The sequence below is a fragment of the Neophocaena asiaeorientalis genome, unplaced genomic scaffold (genome assembly GCF_003031525.2).
Source record: "Neophocaena asiaeorientalis asiaeorientalis breed wild unplaced genomic scaffold, Neophocaena_asiaeorientalis_V1.1 scaffold217, whole genome shotgun sequence".
NCBI classification, from domain to species: Eukaryota; Metazoa; Chordata; class Mammalia; order Artiodactyla; family Phocoenidae; genus Neophocaena; species Neophocaena asiaeorientalis.
In genome coordinates this window covers 6970162-6991177 of record NW_020172293.1, presented here as the reverse complement: position 1 = coordinate 6991177, position 21016 = coordinate 6970162, and the positions used below count along the sequence as shown (strand labels likewise).

General features: G+C 37.7%; 1 protein-coding gene across 1 annotated transcript in view; it reads left to right on the top strand.

The window, feature by feature from the left end:
- MALRD1 (MAM and LDL receptor class A domain containing 1) overlaps positions 1-21016 on the top strand; it is a 580486-nt gene that overhangs the window by 54563 nt on the left and 504907 nt on the right. The window contains exons 7-11 of the mRNA XM_024765840.1: positions 3532-3633; positions 4284-4427; positions 7972-8138; positions 13176-13268; positions 14044-14251. Coding sequence (XP_024621608.1) covers positions 3532-3633; positions 4284-4427; positions 7972-8138; positions 13176-13268; positions 14044-14251 — 714 coding nt within the window. The remainder of the gene's footprint in view (positions 1-3531; positions 3634-4283; positions 4428-7971; positions 8139-13175; positions 13269-14043; positions 14252-21016) is intronic.

The following is a 21016-nucleotide window of genomic DNA, read 5'->3' as shown; positions in this document are numbered from 1 at the left end:
TGTGGGAGGAGAAAGTTTGGGCCGAGAAAATCAGAAAATATGCCTAGTTTCAGACATATTTCTTTTGAAATGTATGTTGGTTATCCAAGTGAAGTGGCCAAGTCGGGAACAGGATATGTCAGAGTCCAGTGAAAGGTCTGGACCTAAGTTATAGTTTTATGAGTTATTGGCACTGGAAATGTTTTAAAGGCATGAGACTAGGTGATATTAACAAGATTGTGAGAAGAGACGAGATCCAAGGCTAATGTCACCTTGTGTAACACCGACGAGATGAGGGAAAACCAGCCAAGGAGACGAGAATAAATGCTAGTCATTTAAGACGAAAACCAAGAGAAAATTATGTACCAGGATCCAGTGAAGAAAACATTTCAAGTAAAAGGGAGTGATCAACTATATCAATATTACTGATATGTCAGGTATGTTGGGAAGGAAAAATTAAATATTATTGTAGGTTAACAATGGAGAGATCAACTTTCATATATGTAGTTTCAGTGCAGTGGTAAGGGTTAAAAAAAAAAAAGGAATGGAGTTCTGATATATGTTACACCAACATGAATAAACCTTGACAGCATCTGAGAAGTAAAAAGTCAAACACAAGGGCTTCCCTGGTGGCGCAGTGGTTGAGAGTCCGCCTGCCGATGCAGGGGACACAGCTTTGTGCCCCGGCAACGGGAGAGGCCACAACAGTGAGAGGCTCGCGTACCGCAAAAAGAAAAAAAGTCAAACACAAGAAGCTATATAATGTGTAAATCCATTTTATAAAATGTGCGGAATAGGCAAAGTCATCAGAAAGCAGATAAGAGGTTGCCAGAGGCTGAGGAGGGGGAGAGAATGGGAGTGGTTGCTCACGGGTACAGAGTTTTATTTTGGAGTGATGGAAATGTTTTGGAATTAGATAACGGTGATAATTGCACGACACTGAGAATGTATAAAAGCCACCAAATTGTGTACTTTTAAATGGTTAAAGTGGTGAATTTTAGGTTATATGAATTTTAACTTCATTTTTAAAAAATTGAAAAAAACCCTCATTGAAACAGATGCAAGAGAGAATGGGGGGAGAAGAAGTGGTGTTGGAATCAGTGAGAATAGGCAGAACTTGGAGAAGTTAGTTGGAGGGAGTTGGAGGTTTAATTTTCTTAAGATGGGTGAAATTGTGGCCTCTTGTATACTGAAGGGAAAGAAAGCATGTGGGATGTAAAAGAGGGGAGGAAATTGCTGGAATGATTGCAGAATAGGGGAGAGGAGATGCATTTCCGGGGTAAATGAAAGGAGTGGACCTAGAGAGGAGAAGGACTGGTTGATCAGAGTTAAGAAGAGGAAAGGCATGTGGGTGGTGGTGCAGGTGGTGGGGCTTGTGAGGTTTTCTTCTGGTTTCTCTCATTTTCCCAATGAAACATAAAGCAAGATGATTAGCTCGGGGAGGAGGAGTTGGAGATTTAAGGAGTGGGTAGAGGGTTTTGAACAGTTGTCTAGAAATGGAAGAAAAGGAAAGAATTAGGAAGATGTAGCGGGATGGCCCCAGTGCAATGAAGTGAGTAGTCAGGGATATGAAGTCGTTTCAGTCAGCTTGGTGTTGACCCATCACTCCCGTTCATCTGCACGGATGCAGGTGGAGCGCGTCGCGTGGGTCTCAGCCTATTCACAGTGATGCTATCTGCCAGGAATCTCAGGCGCTCACCTGGGCCCAGATTACATGTCGTGCGTCCCCATAGACATTTCCCAGACCAGAGCCAGTGTTGTGATGTTGTGGCTAGTCCAGCCCTTGCGGTTCTTATGATTACGAGACACACCCCTGCAACAACCATCAGGGAACTTTGGAAAAACAAGGTTTGCTTCTTACAGGTCCTGGAGGGTACCCAGCACATCCAGGGGCCATACAGCGAGGTTGTGGGGAGAGAGAGTAAACCTAGGGTTCTGCCTTTGTTGGGGTCGAGAATGGGGTGCCTAGGGTTTCCCGGTTTTACTTTTTATTGTTGAATTTAAAACATACAAGTGGGAATTAAAGTGCAGTAAGGGAAAAGCTGGGTCACTCGAGTGCTCAGTTATCTAGGTCACCAAGGGCTTTTGAAAAGGGGAACTTCATGGGTGGGACGGACTGGCTCTTTATCCAGTGTGTAGGGGGCAATGTGTTTATTAGAGATGGATGTCTTTGAAATGGATGCCTTAGCAATCAAAAGGTTGATGTCAGGCACTTATATTACAATCAAGAAAGCTAATTGTCAGGCGCTTACACTACATGAAGGATTGTACTTGTCAGAGTTTGTGTCCTGAGTTTGTGGAAGCATGAGAAGAGCCAGGAGATGACTATTTTCTAACACCAGTAAGAAAAGAAATGAGGACATGAGAGAGGATGAAAGGAATTGCAAAACTGGAGGACCATTAGCTTTGTAGGTCCTGATGCTGTCAAAAAGTTTTTTACAGTAGAGATACTAGAGGGAGTGAGTGGAAAGATAGGGGTGATGGTTGGGGAGTGGGCCCCTCATAATTAAGATAGAGGAAGTGTTATCACCATTAGTTACGATCATATTCAGCCGAGTGGTGGCAGAAGTGGTTTTACATCAGCAGTTCTCCTTCATGAGCATCAGTGAGAAAAATAGAGAAATTGAAGGGCAAGATGAATGTGAACATTGAAGTGACAAAGAGTGACATTGAGCCGACGGGTAAAGTAATCAGGGATTGAGGGGTAGGGCACCAGTGTCTGTAGATGACTGTAACAAGATGTCAAAAGATTCAAAGCTCAGATATTTAGGAAGGTGAGAAACCTCCCTACTGTTCTCCACAGTGGATGTACCCATTTACATTCCCACCAACACTGCAAGAGGGTTCCCTTTTCTCCACATCCTCGCCAACGTTTGGTATTCGTGTTCTTTCTGATGATAGCCATTCTGACTGTGTAAGATGATGTCTCATTGCAGTTTTGATTTGCATTTCCCTGATAATTAGTGATGTTGAGCATTTTTTCATGTGCCTGTTGGCCATCTGCACTTCTTTAAAAAAAATGTCTATCCAGTTCTTCTGTCCATTTTTTAATCAGGTTGTTTTTTTGATGTTGAGTTGTATGAGCTTTTTATATATTTTGGATATTAACCCTTTATCAGTCATCATTTGCAAATATTTTTTCCCATTCAGTAAGTTTTCTTTTCATTTTGTCCATCGTTTCCTCTGCTTTGCAAAAACTTTTAAGTTTAATTAGATCCCATTTGTTTATTTTTGCTTTTATTTCCTTTAAGAGATGGATCCAAAAATATATTGCTGCGATTTATGTCAGAGTGTTCCGCCTATGTTTTCCTCTAAGAGTTTTACAGAGGTCTGATTAAAATCCAGAAGCACTGGCATGGTTGTTTTTTTTTCTCTCTCTCCTCTCTGAATCGATCTCTCTTTTTCTGTTTGTGTAATGAGTCTCCCTAAGGCATGATGCTGCCATAGAGAGGAGTTGGGTTGAGCATGCTCTGTAGAACAAATGTTAACATTTTAAGAAATACATGATCCTTTCTAGTGACACCTGCATCTCACTTCTTGCCAATCTTACAGATGAAATTTTACCATGTCAAGAAACATCAAATACCAAGATGGAACAATGCCATCCAGATATAAGTCTCTGCAGATTTGATTCTCCAGTTGAAGGATTGAGGTGTAAGTGTTAAGATGAGATGTCTGCCTGCCTTGTCAGTGTGTAGGCCATCCATGAGACTCAGAAGCCTAACAGGAATATCGGACCACTAGTAGGGATATTCACTTGACAAACTCTGTTGCCATCTATTTCTTAGTTTTAGCAGGAGTATCATTGGGGTTTTAGCCGAAGTGTTATTGCAAGTCTGCTGTTTATTCAAAAAGTGAAAGACAGTAAATATGTCAATTTAAGATAATGTTGTTTTGTAAAACAATTACAGTAAAGATCTTGGAATTCTTTAAAATTTCAACGTGATTGTAAATTATTTAAGTTAACTGAATTCCCTAAAGTAGGTAAGGTCAGATATTATGCCATTTAAAAAACCACAATGGAAGCAGTGGTACAAGAAAAAGAAATCTCTTCATTTTTTTTTTTTTTTTGGCGGCAGTGGTTCTCATTCGGAGGATGCCCATCTGGATCAAATGAAGAACTTTTAAAAAATAGAGGACACTCTAAGACTTATCGAATCAAAATTTCCATATATGAATTTGTGTGTGTGTGTGTGTGTATGCGCGTGTGTGTGCTTAAGCCGTGATTGCAACTATAACCATTGTTTAGCAGCCACTCCAGTAGACTGTGATAGTCCACCAACATCTTTTTCTCCTTTCTTTAGTGTGTCAGGCCTGTGGATTTGATTCTGACATGTGTGACTGGGTATCAGAAACATCTGCTGGGCACACTTCCTGGATGCGCACAAAAGCAAGAGAAATTTCTGTGTTAGAATCTCCAGAGCAGAATCAAAGCAGTGATGATGAAGGTAGCAAATAAAAAATCATATGGATTATGCTTCCTTTTTAACTTTTTTTAGTGGTTGCTCTAGAATTTGTGAAATACATTTACAACTAATCCAAGTCTACTTTCAAATAACTCTATGCTTCCTCATGGGTAGTACAAGCCCATTATAATAAATACTCCGAAGTTTTCCCTCCTTTCCCTCGTACTGTTGCTGTCATTCATTTCATTTCATTATCAAATACATTAGGACAATTACTGTTTTGAACAAACTTATTTTTTTGATTAACTAAGCAAGTTGAAAATAAAATGTTTCATTTTACTTTCATTTATTCCTTCTCTGATACTATTCCTTTCTTTATGGAGATCTGAGTTTCTGACCTGTATCATTTTCCTTCTCACTGAAGAATGCCTTTTAGTATCACTTGCAAGTCTACTGGCCACAAATTCCCTCAATTTTTATTTGTCTGAGAAAGTCTTTATTTGTAGTTCATTTTTGAAGGATAATTTTTGCTGGACATAGAATTCTAGGTTGAGTTTTTTTCTTCTTTTAATATTTTAAATATTTTACTCCACTCTCTTCTTGCTTACATGGTTTGGAAGAGAAGTCTGATCCAGTTCTTGCCTGTGTTCCTCTATAGGTAAGATTTTTTTTCTTCCTGGAATATTTCAAGATTTTTGCTTGTCTTTGATTGCAGTTTTGAATATAGTAATGTGCTTAGGTGTAGTTTCTTGGATATTTATCCTGCTTGGTGTTTCCTGAGCTTCCAGGATCTCTAGTTTGTCTGACATTAATTTGGATGAAAATTCTCAGTCACTGTTACTTCAAATATTGATTCTCTTCCTTTCTCTCTTTCTTCTTCTCGTGTTTCCATTATGCATATGTTGCACCTTTTGTAGTTTTCCCAGAGTTCTTAGAGAGAATCACTCCTTTCTTCACTTGTTTTTTTTTTTTTTCTGTTTGCTTTTCAGTTTTGGAAGTTTCTATTGACATATCCTTAAGCTCAGAGATTCATTCCTCAGCTGAGTCAAGTCTGCTAATGAGCCCTTTGAAGGCATTTTTCATTTCTGTTATACTGTTTTTTACCCCTAGCATTTTTTGATTCTTCCCTAGAATTTCCAACTCTCTGCCTACATTATCTTTTTTGCACGTTTTCTACTTTTTCCACTGGAACTCTTAACTTATTTATCCCAGTCTGATAATTCCAGCATCCCTGCCAGATCTGGGTCTGGTTCTGATGTCTATTCTTTCTCTTCAAACTATATATTTTTTGCCTTTTAGTATGCCTTGTAATTTTTGTGTGTGTGAAAGCCAGGCATAGTGTACTGCATAAAAGGAATTAAGGTAGATAGGTATTTAATGTGAGCTTTTATGTTTGTCCAGCTAGAGTTTAGGCTCTGTTTACTGTTGGCTGTAGCCGTTAATGTCTGAGACTAAAATTTCATGTAGTGTTCTTGTTTTGGTCCCACTGTTGTCTTCAGGTTTCTCTAAAGATATCTTCTGAAATAAGGCCTGAGACCTGCAGTTCTTTTGGTAATATTTCCTTGTTATCATACAGGACCACTTTTGATGTGGTGATAAGCTGTGAGGGGAAGGGAAGCATCCTATAGTCCTATGAATGGATCTCAGTATTTGATCCAGTGGGGGCTGGATCTGGGTATTTTGCTCCTGTCATGTGGAAGGTTAGAACCTGCTGGATTTGATATCTCACTTCTCCCATTTAGGATCTCCAGTCAGTTAGCTGGTTGTAAAGCTTCTCTTGAGTGAAGGCCTTATTAAGAATAGCAGGAGAGTCCAGGTATATTTCAAAATGACTACTTTTCCTCTCCCCCAGCTGTAGGCACAAGAGGATTTTTCTCTGATTCTTACTGTGAGGACCTGGTAGGGCTCCTGAAGGTAAAACTCACAAAAGAGTGGGGTCCTTCCTAAGGTGGGACTGCCTGGAGTTTTTAACTCTCAAATGTGTTCACACTGAGCCTCCAGCAGTTCATCAATCACAATCTAGTTTTTTCCACCCCTGTACTTTCCCTACAATTGTGGGATTCTGCTCTTGAAAGTTGTGATTCTCTGTATCTGCTTACCTCACCAATTCTTGCACAGTGGTTTGTGCCATGACCTCAATTTTCCTAGGGGCCTAAGAAGAGTTGTTGATTTTCAGTTTGTTCATATATTTTCTTGCTAAGTGGACAGGAGTAACAACTTCCAAGCTTCTTACATGGTGGTCCAGAAACTGGAAATTTTGCAGGCTTTTTTTCAATTAGATTTGTTCTCTTTTTAAACCCACTTTACTCTTTCCTCCTCTTCTACTTTGTTCCTACCTCCTTGTTCAGCAGTTTTATCGTGGTATTACTCAGCAACCCAGAACCTTATCTGAGTAACAATCCTGGTTTAGGGTTTCATACTTGATGGTAATGCTTGGAGTTTTGCACGTACTGTCACTTAGCCATAGCCCACAGCAGTGAGGGTAAGTATCTTTCCCACCTCAGTTTATGAGAAGGATTTCCAGACCTAATCTTTGACTTCATAGAGAGAATTTGACTCTGTTCATCCAGGATTTTGCAACATTTAAATTAGTCAAAATTCTAGCTACTACAGCCTGCTTCTTGCCCCAACATCCAAGAGTTCTGTGGTTTCAGCCCTGCTCATCACTTGGCATATCTATTTTTTCCTTATCTTTTGAGATGTTTTATCTTGTTTAATCTGTCTCTGCTTTTGTAAACATGTGTTTTTATTTTATTTATCATTTCCTTATGTATAGGTCAGAGGAAAAGTATTAACTTATTATATACTAGTTTGATTAAAGGCTAACATGTCTAGTAAATAAATTTCACTGAATTTAAGTTCAAAGTTTTTAGATGTTGCAGGAATATTTGCTCTCTTACAAAGAAATAAAACATTTGAAAGACTTTATCTTTGAAAATTGAAGTTATAAAACATAGAAATATCTTTGTATCTCTGTATTGTATATATTATTGAGTTCAAAAGCAATCCAAATTGGTTTTAAGAATCAGATGGAAAAAATTGATTGACAGTATTTTTATGTACTATACAATCCATATGTGTAGTGTAGTAGGACTGTAAGTATATGATGCTTCCATGTAGTTTGGTAAGAAAGAGGGCAGTTTAAATTATATTCCCTCAAAAGATAAAAGTTTTTCTGTGAAGAATAGAAAAAATAGTCAAAAGGGAAAATAATTTTGGGAAGAAAGATGAGGAATTTTTGATTAAAGAGAGATTGCATTGTTATATTCAAAAGAATGATCATTTGGTGGCACAGAGATTTTTGTATCAGTAGATTTCTTTTTATAAGAATATTGAATTTTCATATTGAAGGTATTGTAAAACTTTGATTTTAGGAATTAGGAGGAGATTACAATGCATTTTAGAAATCAAATATGGAAGCAAAAATCTGTAATTTGTAGTTGATGCAATCTTTTAGAAACATCGTATTCTTTTAAATAAAATATTTGTGTTTCAAGCTTGATTTGGAAAAGTAATACAATAATTTTGTTCAAACAGAAAGCAGCTCATTTTTTCTAAGTTGCTTTTTTTCCCCTTTATTTTTCAGGTTACTATATATGGGTAGGGGCTAAGCATGCTTCTACTCTTAACCATTTAGACAGCAGGGCTTATCTAAATAGCTCTGTGTGTCACTGCTTGGGCAAGAGCTGTCATCTTCAATTCTATTACTCTATGGAAAACAGTGTTCTGAGAGTAGGACTGTATAATAAAAAGGTGAGAAGAAACTTGCATTAATTTCAAATTCATTGAATAAATGAAATTTCTGTTCTTGGCAACTTTTGTTTCTATTTCTCAGTTGCATGTAGGCTATTCCTTATCTTGACTTTATTTGGGATGGCTTATTGCAGGATATTGAATATAGTTCCCTGTGCTATACAATAGCACAAATGTTGTTTAATTGGTATACGTTTAAAAAGAAGTATTAAGAAGCTGGTTTAGGAGATATTGTCATGTACACTGTGGTAGTTTGCAAAATATTTCATAAAATTGGTAAAATTCATGAAAATATATTAAACACTATGGTGTAATAATATATTTGGGATTCTGTATTATTAACTCTATACTGAAGCTCTGATGTGATCTGTTCTGGATTTTTGATCTCTGTATACTTAAAGCTGTAAATATGATGGAAGCAAATTACTTGTTCTGGTACAGTAGATACGGTTTTAAAAGATTGGTAATTGCTGATTAAATACAGCCAAATAAGTCATATAAATTTAAAAAAAAGGGTGTGCTGGGCAGATTGAAAGTTGTAGTGGTAATGCTGGCGAATAAACAAATCCATGTCTTTTTTTTTTTTTTAACCTAACTGAAAACAATTCTCTACAATTGGGAAAACACTTGAGACACTTTAAAGACCTTCTATTGTGAAGAAGAATTTATTTATAGGTAGGAGTAAAAAAATCATAGGGGTAAACAGCAGTTATTCTACAAATGGGAAACATTGGACAATAATTGCAGGAATTCTGACATTGGAAAAGAAAGACAGTAAAAGTATCCAAGCAAGTAGTTTCCTTGGGCTCAGGACGCTTTGGATAAATCCAGCTGAAACGTCTGCATGACATCAGCCAGACTGATTATTCAACAAAAGTTTGTCCTCTGTACTTAACAAGTGCCACTAACCATCTGTCAACAGCATTTTCTTCTCTTCTTTTCTGAAGTTTGCAGTGACTTCATAATTAATCCTCAAGTATCAGACTGCTTATTACCAAGATACTTGAACATTCAAGAGGCATTCCCCTTTTCTTCTGAGTTCTATCATATCACCTCTCCCTTTTCCTTTTGTGTTGTTTTCATCATATCCAGTCTTTTTTCTTCTACTTCTCTTTTCCAGACTTCTAAAGCATGAAGTTGAATGACTACTCTCATCAGATGGCCTAATACATTGTCCTTTGTTACCCGGATGAGACACAATTTGTAGCATTTTGTAACTGTATTTTGTAACATTTTTTTTGTAGCAATATTTGGCAGTCCACTGCCCTAGAATCTATTTGATATATTTCATTCAATTTGACATGGTGTGGGGTGGATGGAGGGGCAGAAACCTCTCCCTGCCCTTTGTGTAATACTCCAAACTTTCCAGATAATTGGGAGAAATTAAAAAAAAAAAATAGGTTAAACTTTATCCGTATATGTTATACCATTCAAGGTTTAAGCACCTTTTAGTTATTATCACCTGTGCCATGTAAACCAAGCCCATTGAGCTTTCAGGCAATTTGAAATTTTCTGTAATTTCCAAATCCTTCTTCACAAAGGCATAATTAAAAAAAGGTCTGGAATAATTTTGTTGAGCTTATATTATGCTTAAAGATGCTTTAAAAATATATGGTCCTACAATAGTGTTTTTCATATGGTGGGTAATCAATAGTCATTAGATTTTGAATGAGTCACTGTCCTAAGTTTGAGTAGAAACTTGTTATCTACCTTCTAATACTAAGGATTAGTTTAATCTACCCTGAACATCAGTGATAGATTTTAAGTTTCAGTATGTGGATATGGAGTTTTGAGTTATTGAAAGTGAGCAATATCATTCCTCTGCTGGCTCTGGGATTGCACAAGAAAAAAGTGCAAACAAATTGGCTTCAGATACCACCTCATATAATAAGAATAGACTTACCAAGATTCCATCTCCCACATTATAGGAAAAGAAGAAGTTAATTATGGAGAACTGACCTAGTGTGCTAATCAGAACCAATTGGGGGGTACATCTTAGAGAGTGTTGACTGATGTTTGATCCATTAGTTTACCCAGTATTCTGCAAGGCAGTGTCCAGTCCTTTCTGACACTATTTGCTGTGCTCTGTACACGTAAAACGTTGGTCACCAATGCAAAATGCATCAAAGCACATTTAAATTACAAGTTGATGTTTTATCACAAAGTTAAAAAGGACTTCAAACCTATCATTTAAAAAATTAGCTCTTGATGAAAATGATCATTTACATATTCCATGAATAGAATAACGAAAATAACCCTTAGAACGAAATGTGCTGATGAACCAAGAAATATCTAGTGAGAATGCTGAGGGTAATTTTCTTTATTTTCAGAGTACTTTAGAACTTGAGAAATAGAAAATAGGTAAAAGACAAGTTAACTAAAAAGTTGAAACTTTTAAAGTCAGCTTCAGTGTGTAGCAGTTCTAGTTTGTACCATCAAACTATTCTTAGGATTAAGTCTCTGTCCATCATCTATAAGAAAATAATCATAGCAATGGCCTATCTTTTATCCTGAGGACAGCTGCCATGTCAGTGATCCAAGGATAGTGGGGGTGTCCAGCTTGTGGTGCCTTGTACATATTTTAAAATTCCCACTGGCAAATAAATAGGAGGAACACATAGTTGGGACAGGAAAGAAAATGCCTTAGAAAATATCTTTTCTTGTATGATACAGATTTTAAAGCTATAATAAGCTCTCCTTGAAGGAAGGTTTTTGCCACAGTACATGGTCCTATCACCACGTGCAATCAAAAGTAGTTAAAAAAAAATAACCTTGAATTTGATACCCTGATTTTTTTTTTCATTGAAAGGGGGAAGGATAAGCTGATCTCTAAGAGATCTAGCAATAAATATTTTTCTTGAAAGGTAAAATGGCATTATTGATCCTGGTCTAGGGGAATAAAGACATTTAAATAATTTTGATTGATTTTAAGATAATAGAAAATTAGAACATCCCTTGAAAGGCTTTTCGGAACTGAGGGTTTCTTTTTTACATTGACACCTTTTGAAAGTAACTAGATAAGAGTCTGAGAGTAAGGACAAAAATAAAATAAAAGCTGATTTCATTTAGTTGAGGTAAATCCTTTTTCCTTTTCATTGCTTGTGTTGTCAGATAGGAAAATGTGGTAAAAAAAAATCTGGATTTCATACACAATATACCATTAACTTCTTGTGTGAAAAACCATTTAAGTTTAGAAAGAACTCTGCTCAGCTTTCTGAAAAAAATGTAAATGCATTCTTCTTTAAGTAGAACGGGGGAATCAGGCACTGTGAAGAAAGAGCACAGTAGCTGTAAATTATCCTCATAAAATTAAAGTGAGGGGACATGGTGAATGCAGCTTGCCAAGTAGTGTCACTAAAAGCATCTGTGGAGAATGTCGTGTCTCGATGCTAAATAATTGAAGTTGCATTAGAAATTATTGAAAGAAAAATTTGCTGTATTTATCAACTTTTTATAACTTCACTTCATTGTGATGTGACCTGGAAGCTATCAGCTGAAAATGTGTCCCCCATGTATGTTTCATTGTCTTGTGGAAGTCTTAACCATTGATATGAATAAGTAATGGAATGAAGTATATTTTAATTGGTTTCGACTATCTTCTGAAATACTTAAGACTTGGAAATTGGAGTAGATAACAAAGGGCAAAGGACTAAGTCAAAAATAGATTCATTTTTAGAAAATTTAAGTATGAATGAAATAAGTGAAACCAAGTGAGGAAATAAAGGCTAACGAGAGTCTGAAGAAGTATGAGTGTCATGTGTCATTTGAATTACAACTAGATGTCACCTTTCAGTGCTGTTTCCTGTCTCTCAGAAGGAGAGCACAGAGATAGTCTCAGAGCTCAACCTGAGATACATTTATGCCACTGTCTGCATTTTCACTATAGTTCATTATACATATATTTCACTAAATCTAAGGAAAAATAGGATTATTTCAGAACATAAAAGCACAGTCGTGAATCATAAAGTCCACTACCATAGGCAAAATTGTGGAGTACATTATAGACTTTTATCGAATATCTGACCTCATAGTATATAGTAACATAATTTTGGATACACTTTGCAACCTAGAAAATGATCATCATACAGATGCATGACATAGCACGCTTTAGAGGACATGAAAAGGTCTTTGACTGAGTCACTGGAGAGTCAAATAGAAGTATAATCTCCAGGAAACAAGTGTATTATTTGGAACTTGGAATGAATTCTTCCATAGGAAAAAATATGTAAGGTGAGATTGTACAGAAAATATGTCTGATAACAATTTTTTAACTCTCATGTTAAATATTTGCCTGCCATTTTTTCTTTCCTATTATCATGGCAATATTGCAAAATGAAGTAATGTCAGTGGGATTAAGATATAAATAGCTGGTTTATTAGTTGCTATTTAGAATTTTATTTTTTGAAGTGCAGTACTTTATTCAAGATTCCATTCAAATTTTTTTCTGCCCTTACTCTCCATCATAAAAAAAATAGGCAGCTTTACTATGTAGACATGCTTTATTTCCTTATTTTTAAAAACAATAATTTTTATAGAGCAGTTTTAGATTCACAGCAAAATCAAGAGGAAGGTACAGAGATTTCCCTTATACCCCCTGTCCCCGCACATGCTTAGCCTCACCCATTATCAGCATCCTCCACCAGAGTGGTACACATGTTACAATTGATGAATCAACATTGACATGTCATTATCACCTGAAGTCTCTAGTTTACATTAGGGTTCACTCTTGGTGTTGCACGTTCTATGGGTTTGGACAAATGTATAATGAATGACATGTATCCATCATTATATTATCATAAAGAGTATTTTCACTGCCCTAAAAATCCTCTGTGCTCAATCTTTTCATCCCTTCCCCTCTCCTTTTCTTCATTTTTCTTTTAAAATGTTATATAGCTTTTTAACCAATACTTTAGATTTCTTAGTACTTAATATCCTACAGGTAGGGTAAAATCTACTGAAATATAATTAAAAGAGCACATATATAACTATGAGAGTAGAATTTGGGGAATGAGTGATGTCTTTTGCTTTGGATCAAAGGAAGAAGAAATATTTTGGAAATACAACATATCAACTCACAGAAAATGGGTGAAAGCGGATGTGTTAATACCAGAAGGACTGAAGACATTTCAGGTATAAAAGGGAAAAACAAGTATTTTTTATCATGAGTTTAATTTTTAGCTTTGTAGTTATGACTTTATCACCCATTGCTTAATTTAAATTAGCATTGAAATTAGGGATGTAGACTTGTATATCTGGGGAGAGCAATTACTTTTCATTGTACCTAGCCCTACTCAGGTCAAATCTTTTTTTTTTTAATTTTTTTTATTTTTTGCGGTACTCAGGCCTCTCACTGTTGTGGCCTCTCCCGTTGCGGAGCACAGGCTCCGGACGCATAGGCTCCTGCATCAGCAGGCAGACTCTCAACCACTGTGCCACCAGGGAAGCCCTAAATTTATTCTTTTAAATGTTCTATTGTGTATCTTACTGTCTGCCTGACATTTCCCTTCATGCATTGCAATAACTAATTTTAGTAGTTAAAAAACCAAATGCAGTTATAGCTCTAGTATAGGTAGTGCTAACATTTATTCTTTTCCTTGAATATTAAAGTAAGAGGGCTGTGAAGATGACCAAACAACAAGTTTGCAGTTACGGACGTTGTCGGTGGTTAAATGGGATGCTTTCGTCAGATCATGGGTTGTTTCTCAGAGGCCTCAGTGGATCTAATGTGCCCATCAGTCTTATGTGTGTGGGTCAAGCTGATCAAATAGGAACTTTATTCTTAGTTGTGTTTGCTTGCTCTTTAAACAGGCCTTTTTCTTAATAATTCTTTAATCTCTATTATTCGTTTTTGGGTCTTTTTGAAGAGATTGTAAGCTCACAAATTGTTCTTTGTTTTTCCCTGAAGATTATTTTTGAAGGGACTATTTTGAGCCAGAAAGGTTTTATTGGGCTAGACGAGCTCTGGGTCTACGCCTGTGCACAGGCCCCATCCAGACAGCTTTGCTCTGCAGATGAATTCACTTGTGCCAGCGGCCAGTGCATCGCCCAAGAATTGGTCTGTGACTCTCAGCAGGACTGTTCTGATGAGAGTGATGAGGATCCAGCGACTTGCTGTAAGTAAATTAATGGTTTACTCACTCATATGCTCACATTCACGACTATACTTGGATTTAAGAGTCTTTGTCTTGAGCAAGGTACATTTAATTTGTATGAAGTAAGGTAAATGTACATTCTCATTCTGAAGCCATCACTACTATTCCTCGTGGGCGTCTCTATCCTACATCTCTATGATGTTTTGGTGCTTTTTGCTAACACTTGAAATCTCTCTATTTGTTCAACAAATGAATAGTTGTGATTAGTTGTGTGTGTGTGTGTGTGTGTGTGTGTGTTGATTAAAGAGGAAAATGGATGGGAGAGGGAACCTATTTGTACTCTTCTCTTTGGAGACATATATTGTGGATTGCTAACCTTTATTAAACGTAGGGCTTTTTCCATTCTGACCAATCATGTAGGAAGCTGTGGGGAAAGGGTAAAGAGGAGAAGGGCTGCCATGGCCTTCCAGACAACCATGGTGACATAGAAATCATGTCAGCCATGGTTGGTATTCATGACTAGGCAAAAAAGCCCAACAACTTCATTTCAGACCGTTTATGGAGAGTCTTTGATAGGAGTAATGATGAGAAATTCCATTACTATTCAAACCTAGTTGTATTAGAAAGGAAATATAATGTAATTTACAACCTACGTGATGGTTCTCATATGAGGTAACTTAGCAACTAAGATACTTGTGTCTCTTTAGAAATGAATTAAAACTAAATGCATCCAATTTTTATGTCACAAACAAGAGGGTTTTTTAATTATTAAAAATTTGACATTTCTTTTGCTGCAGTGTTTTAGTGATATATTTTGTTGAGCAAAAGAAAAGTATGGCAGTAAGATAAATGTCACCTTTTTAATGAAAATGCTTCTGCTGATGGGCAAGTAAGCATTTTATTAACAGCAGTGGACTGGGGTGTAGAAAAGGGAAGATGGGAAAGCAAGCGAGAAATCCTCTGCCTGTTTGTAAGCAGGAATTCAATTAATTCCTCAGACACCTGGTCTTAACCATAGATTGAAGCAAAATAATCTCCTTACCAATATGATCTCTGTGGATATTTTCGGTGCATCTCTTTTTGTTCATTAAAAAATATGAGGACCATTCATTTTCTCCAATGTGAGTGTCACATTCCTCTTTATGCTTCATTTAAATGCTTTTTAACAGACAATTTGGTTCATTTCTTTTGGAGAAATTCACCTTTCTAATGGTTTGTATTATTCTCAGTTCCAATAACTGAAGATAAATATATTTCTTATCTTTTCAATTCTACCTATGGAAACTTAGCTTCTTCTCTCCTTTTTTTCCTCTGGTGAAGGCTTTCCTTTTAATTGATTTTCTTAATCGAATTCCACCTAGAGTATTGGTAGATACTTTAGCATTTGATTTTGGACATATTTTCCCATTTCTCCTCCTTTATTGAAGTTTTATTGATTACTTATCTGGCATTTTCCCCATAGAGTATATCTTGATACCATCCTGCCATTTCCTTTGTGTGAATTCAGGGACAGATGGCCGCGCTTATCAACAGATAGTGTTACTTCTTAGTCTGATAAGTATTCCAAACAATGTAAGCTCATTTGGCCAAAGAAAACCTGTCATGCTTGCTTGAGATCAACCTTCTGTAAGGGATATGACCAAAAAAAAAAAAGGTAGCCATGTTACATATTACAAAATATCCATATACTTTGATGTCAGCATGAGTATTTCATGTAAATATTTGTACAATCATTTTTGCTTTGAGGAAATTATTTATATAGTAATTGAATTATTAGAATTGATATAATGTTACACTATTTTCTGCACTAAAGTGTTTAACATATTGTGCATATATGCAGATGCATACATATGTTATTACAAATTAAGAGGCTTTCCTTTGAAAGTTAAAGCCACTTTGAAACATTTTCCACATACTTTTAAATTTATATTTTACAAATTTGAATTCGTTATACAAATTTTTCTTAAAAATAGAGTTTTAAAGTTCATGAAGCACAAGGAAAGTGCTTTTATATCTTCTTTGTATCCCAGTATAGGATGAATCTCCAGAATGCTGTAGCTCATAGATACAGTTTGAATACACCAGGAGTACTTACCATACTCTGGAGACTCGGTAAATATTAACTCATGAATATTGTCAGTTGGTATCTGTAGTCAGTGTGATTTTTGCAAAAGGCACATTCACTCAGGTGTTCTTTCTTTACCAAGTTCCTCTTACTTTTATACTATTTTGACAAATGTAGTTGATTGAGCCTGTAGCCTAGTGCCTTTTCAAAAGCGGTTAATGGTAAAGGGAAAATGGGTTTTGCTAGAGTTTGCTATTATAGCGTTACTCCCTTGACCAGCAGTACCAGCGGCAGCATCTGAGAGTCCCTTTGAAATGCAGAACTTGAGGATATAACCCAGCCTTACAGAATCCGGAGTTTCATTTTAACAATGTCCCAGGTGATTCACCTGCATATTAAAGTTTGAGAACCACTGTTCCTGAAAGACTTCAGAATTGAAGAGATGGCTGAGAGAGAAAACAGGTGGCAATAAAAAAAAAAAAAGTAGTCTTAAGAGGCAAATTGGAGGCCTTTCATGATAGAACCAAAACTCCCAGTACTTCACTAATCCCTAAGGGCATTATAATTCCAAACAATACATTTTAAAATAGTTTTATTAAGGTATAATTATTGTATGAAAATCGGCACAAAATCAATGTATACAGTTTGATAAGTTTGGACATATGCATACACCTGTGAAACTGTCACCACATCCTTCACCTCCAAAGTTTTCCTTGTCCTCCTCTGCCCTCCCCCCACCCCTTTTGTAGTAAGAACACTTGACGCAAGATTTACCTTCTTAACTAGGTGGGGCTATGCATATGGGTGCCCTGGAGGCCAAGGTGCTGGACGGTTGCATGTACCGGGTTGCGCCCCCCGCTAGGATCCTTACCCCTATCCGCTGGCAGCCAAAGCCAAGGGCGCGGCTGGGCAGGGCCGCTGGCGGCACCGAGCCGGCACTACCCTCCCACTTCCTCTGCACAACCTCGTGGTCTTTCCGGGGCTGCGGTGAGCTGAGGGCCGCTGAGTGTTTCCACATCTCCCAGCGGGCAAGGTTCACGGACCACCTGCCGCAGGTGAGGCCCCGCCTCGCCCTGCAGTCAGCAGCCTCAATGGGCCCTTGCAGGTGAACACGCGCCACGACATTTCGGTGCAGCCCTCGCTGGGACGGTGCAGGGGGCTATGCAGACCCGCGACCCCCTGCCCCTGTGATCCCGGACCTGAGGGTGCGGGTGCAGGCGGCTCGGCCTCCCCCGCAGGGCACCCAGGTTGGGGGCCTCCCCAAGCAGGGTATGCCCCCAGGCCGGTGCCCCGGGACGCGTGCGCTTCCCGCGCTGTCCCGAGTCCTTGGATCCCGCCACATCACCTTCCTTGAAGGGGCCGAGAGGGCGAGCGGAGCTGGGGGCGCCGGAGGGAGAGGGAGGGCCACCATCTCTGACACCCCGAGGCAGGAGAGGTGTCGCCGAGGAAGGCGCCCCAATGGCCGTGGTCCCTGGAGGAGGGCGTGGCCCAGGCCACGGTGTGGGTGATCTGGGAGCCGCGGGAGGCCTGGGGAGGCGTTCTCCCAGGAGCCTGAAGCAGCCGCCTCCAGTGGGGAGGCCCCAGACAGCGTGACCTTGACCGAGGCGAGATGGCCGCTGCGGAACAGGTGGTGGCTAGAGCCCGGAGCCAGCGAGGAGCGCGGCGGGCGTTTCCAGTTCTTAGAGCAGGAAGAAGGCTGTGATTACTGCAAGGATGGGAAAGTGGAGGTGCGAGGTGTGAACCCCGCGCTCACGAGGTTTACTTCAAGCAGTTTTGTAGGACTTGTCCGAAGTCATCTAACCCTTACCGAGTGGAGGATGTCACCTGTCAAAGTTCTAAACAGTCTAGACGCTCTTGTCCAGTAAAACTTTGCCAATTCCACCCTAAAAGGCTCCATCCTCACGATTGGTGCAGGAGATGCACAGGAAACGCCTGTCCTCCACAGCACCTTCAGCTTCAAATACATCGTTCACATGAACATAAAAAAGGCCCTGCTGAACTGGTGTTAGTGGCAGACAAGTGAGCTTTTTTTCATGCTCCTCCTTTCTGCTTCTCCCTTCTCAAAATACTTCACAACAGGCTGTATTTTTGACAAGCATTAAGTATTGCAAAAGTATTTTAAAAGCATTAAGTATTGCAAAACAATTGACAAAAGTGCATAATACAGTATTATTGACTATAGACATTACCTTGCATAACTGAAACTTTATACCAACTGAATAACATACGAGTTTGAGTATTTTAGGTACCTCATATAAGTGGAATCATTATGCTAAGTGAAATAAGCTAGTCACAGAAGGACAAATACTGCGTGATTCCAAACAATAGATTTTTGATCGTTATTAACATGATCCTGTATAAAATAGGGACATTTAAGAATAAAATAAATATGCAATATAGTTTTAAAACATTTCTAATAAAATATAACACGTGCCAGACATATCTAAAGGTATACACTGACTAGCTGAACAACGTACAAAGAAAATATACCCAATGCTTACATGTAGACACACGCTACAAGGTGGCTGACCCTTGAAGACATGCTAAGTGAAATAAGCAAGTCACGATAGGACAAACGTTGTATAATTCTTCTTACCTAGAGGAATCAAATTCATAGAAATGGGAAGCAGAATGGTGGTTGCCAGGGGTGAGGGGAAGAGAAGAATGGGGACTAAGTGTTTAATGGGTATGGAGTTTGGATTTGGGAGGGTGGAAAAGTTCTGGAGATTCATGATGGTGTTGGGTGTACAGCAGTGTGAAGGTGCTTAGTGCCACTCAACTGTACACTTAAAAATGGTTAAAAAGGTAATTTTTATATTAAGTATATTTTACCACAATAAAATTTTGAATATATATATATATATATATATATATATATATATCTAATTTTCAATCATAACATACAGAAAAAGACTGTGTGTATGTTCCAGAAAGGATGGCAGGATTGACAGATGTGTGTTTAAATCAAAAACGTTTGGACAATTCCATGGGGAAAAAAGCTTTTAATTGAATAAATAGGAGATGTTAGAGCATTTAACCTGCTAATATAAATTGTTACACTTCAAAGGAGAAGTTGGTACAATATTCAAGTGAAAGAAGCTTAAACCAAGAATCTAGTGCAATGCATTTAATCTTTACTGTGATACTGTCTCTGGATGTCTTCCATATTTTGAAAAATAAATATTGAATACTAACAATACTTTCTGAGGGTAAGGGAAATACATGTATATTTAGTGGAGAAAAGATCCTTGTAGGTTCTCAATAAATATTAACAAAATGTTTATATATTATAATCATATGAAAGCCTAATATATGCTTATTGAATGGAGCATCCCCATGCAAACTTTTTTCTTACGTAATAGAGAACTGATTTACTTCCAAACTGGAGAGTTCATAAATATTTTAATTTTCACGATCCAGAATTTTCCTCAGCCGCCACAGTGAAATTCTTTTTCTTCTGCTAATATGCTTCAGTGGTTAAATATGCAAGACAAAGCATTGTCATAATTTAAAAATATTACTCTAACTGATGAACTCAGTGAAATTTCACTAACATTATGAACTGTGGCATATCTCATCTTCTGATTAGAGATGGTGAAATGTGTTTTGTAGTCACAGAAATTTAAATAAAAGCAACCAAATAATCAAACTCACTGTTTGTAATGAATACATTTTGTTTATATGAATACATGATTTTTTAGATTTTGTAAACATTTAACACGTGGTTTCATAAGACATTTATTAGCTGCTAGAATGTGTTTGGCCTTCCTGGTTTTCTTCAGATATTTATAACTTCACCTTAAATGTTTTGAATTATGTAGGGGAAATATTAATGGAAGAACTTCCATTAATATTTGGTTTGAAGCTTGACTTGTATTTTATAGTGCAGTTAAGTTCTAGAATATTTAGCTTTAAAACAAGTCCTTTGAAGTGTACTGGAACGAATGTCTTTGGTAAAAACACATGAGAAGTTCACCAAGATTTTTACAGAGGTGATTGCACCATTGTGCTTTCATATATCTTTATAGTGATGGATTTTAAAAATTAATTTTCATTTTTCAAAGGACAGTGGTGTTTAGTGTTCTGTGGAAAGTGCGGTGATTGACATTTTAACTGATAAAACATCCAGGTAATGAAAGAAATGGCTTGAACTTTTCTCCTAAAGCCAAATTTCAACATTTATTCAATCCAAAGTTATTTCGTCTTGAAATCGTCTTTACATTTTTGCAGTTGAGTGACACAGGCACAGATGTGAAGAGTCTGCGGAAGGGTTTGGTGATGCTTGGGTGACTTTGACTTTCCATTTCCACACTCACTGGTCTTACAGCTATTTCACACCATTGCATATAACAATAAGATTGTTATCTGCATGGACTTGCTTCCTTTGTGAATTAATGTGAATTTATTGCCCCAGCAGGGCAGTATTGAATTTATTGCCCAGAGTCACTTGAGAGGAAAGAGGAGAGGTTTTATTATCCTTGGACAACAGGTGTAAACTGGGACAATCCTGGGCCAACCCAGATGGAAGATTTTCTATTCCAAGGATGTGTGCATTTAGGAATTGAGGGTACCCGAGGTGGGGGAGGTGGAAGGATTCCTTGACCAAGTTCACGACCAAGAATTTGCAACTTGTAAGCACATTTCAGAGGTCAAGTATATATTTCAAATCTTGTCTATTTCTACATTCTACCAACTGACTTAGAAGGGCTGGGAGGTGGCTT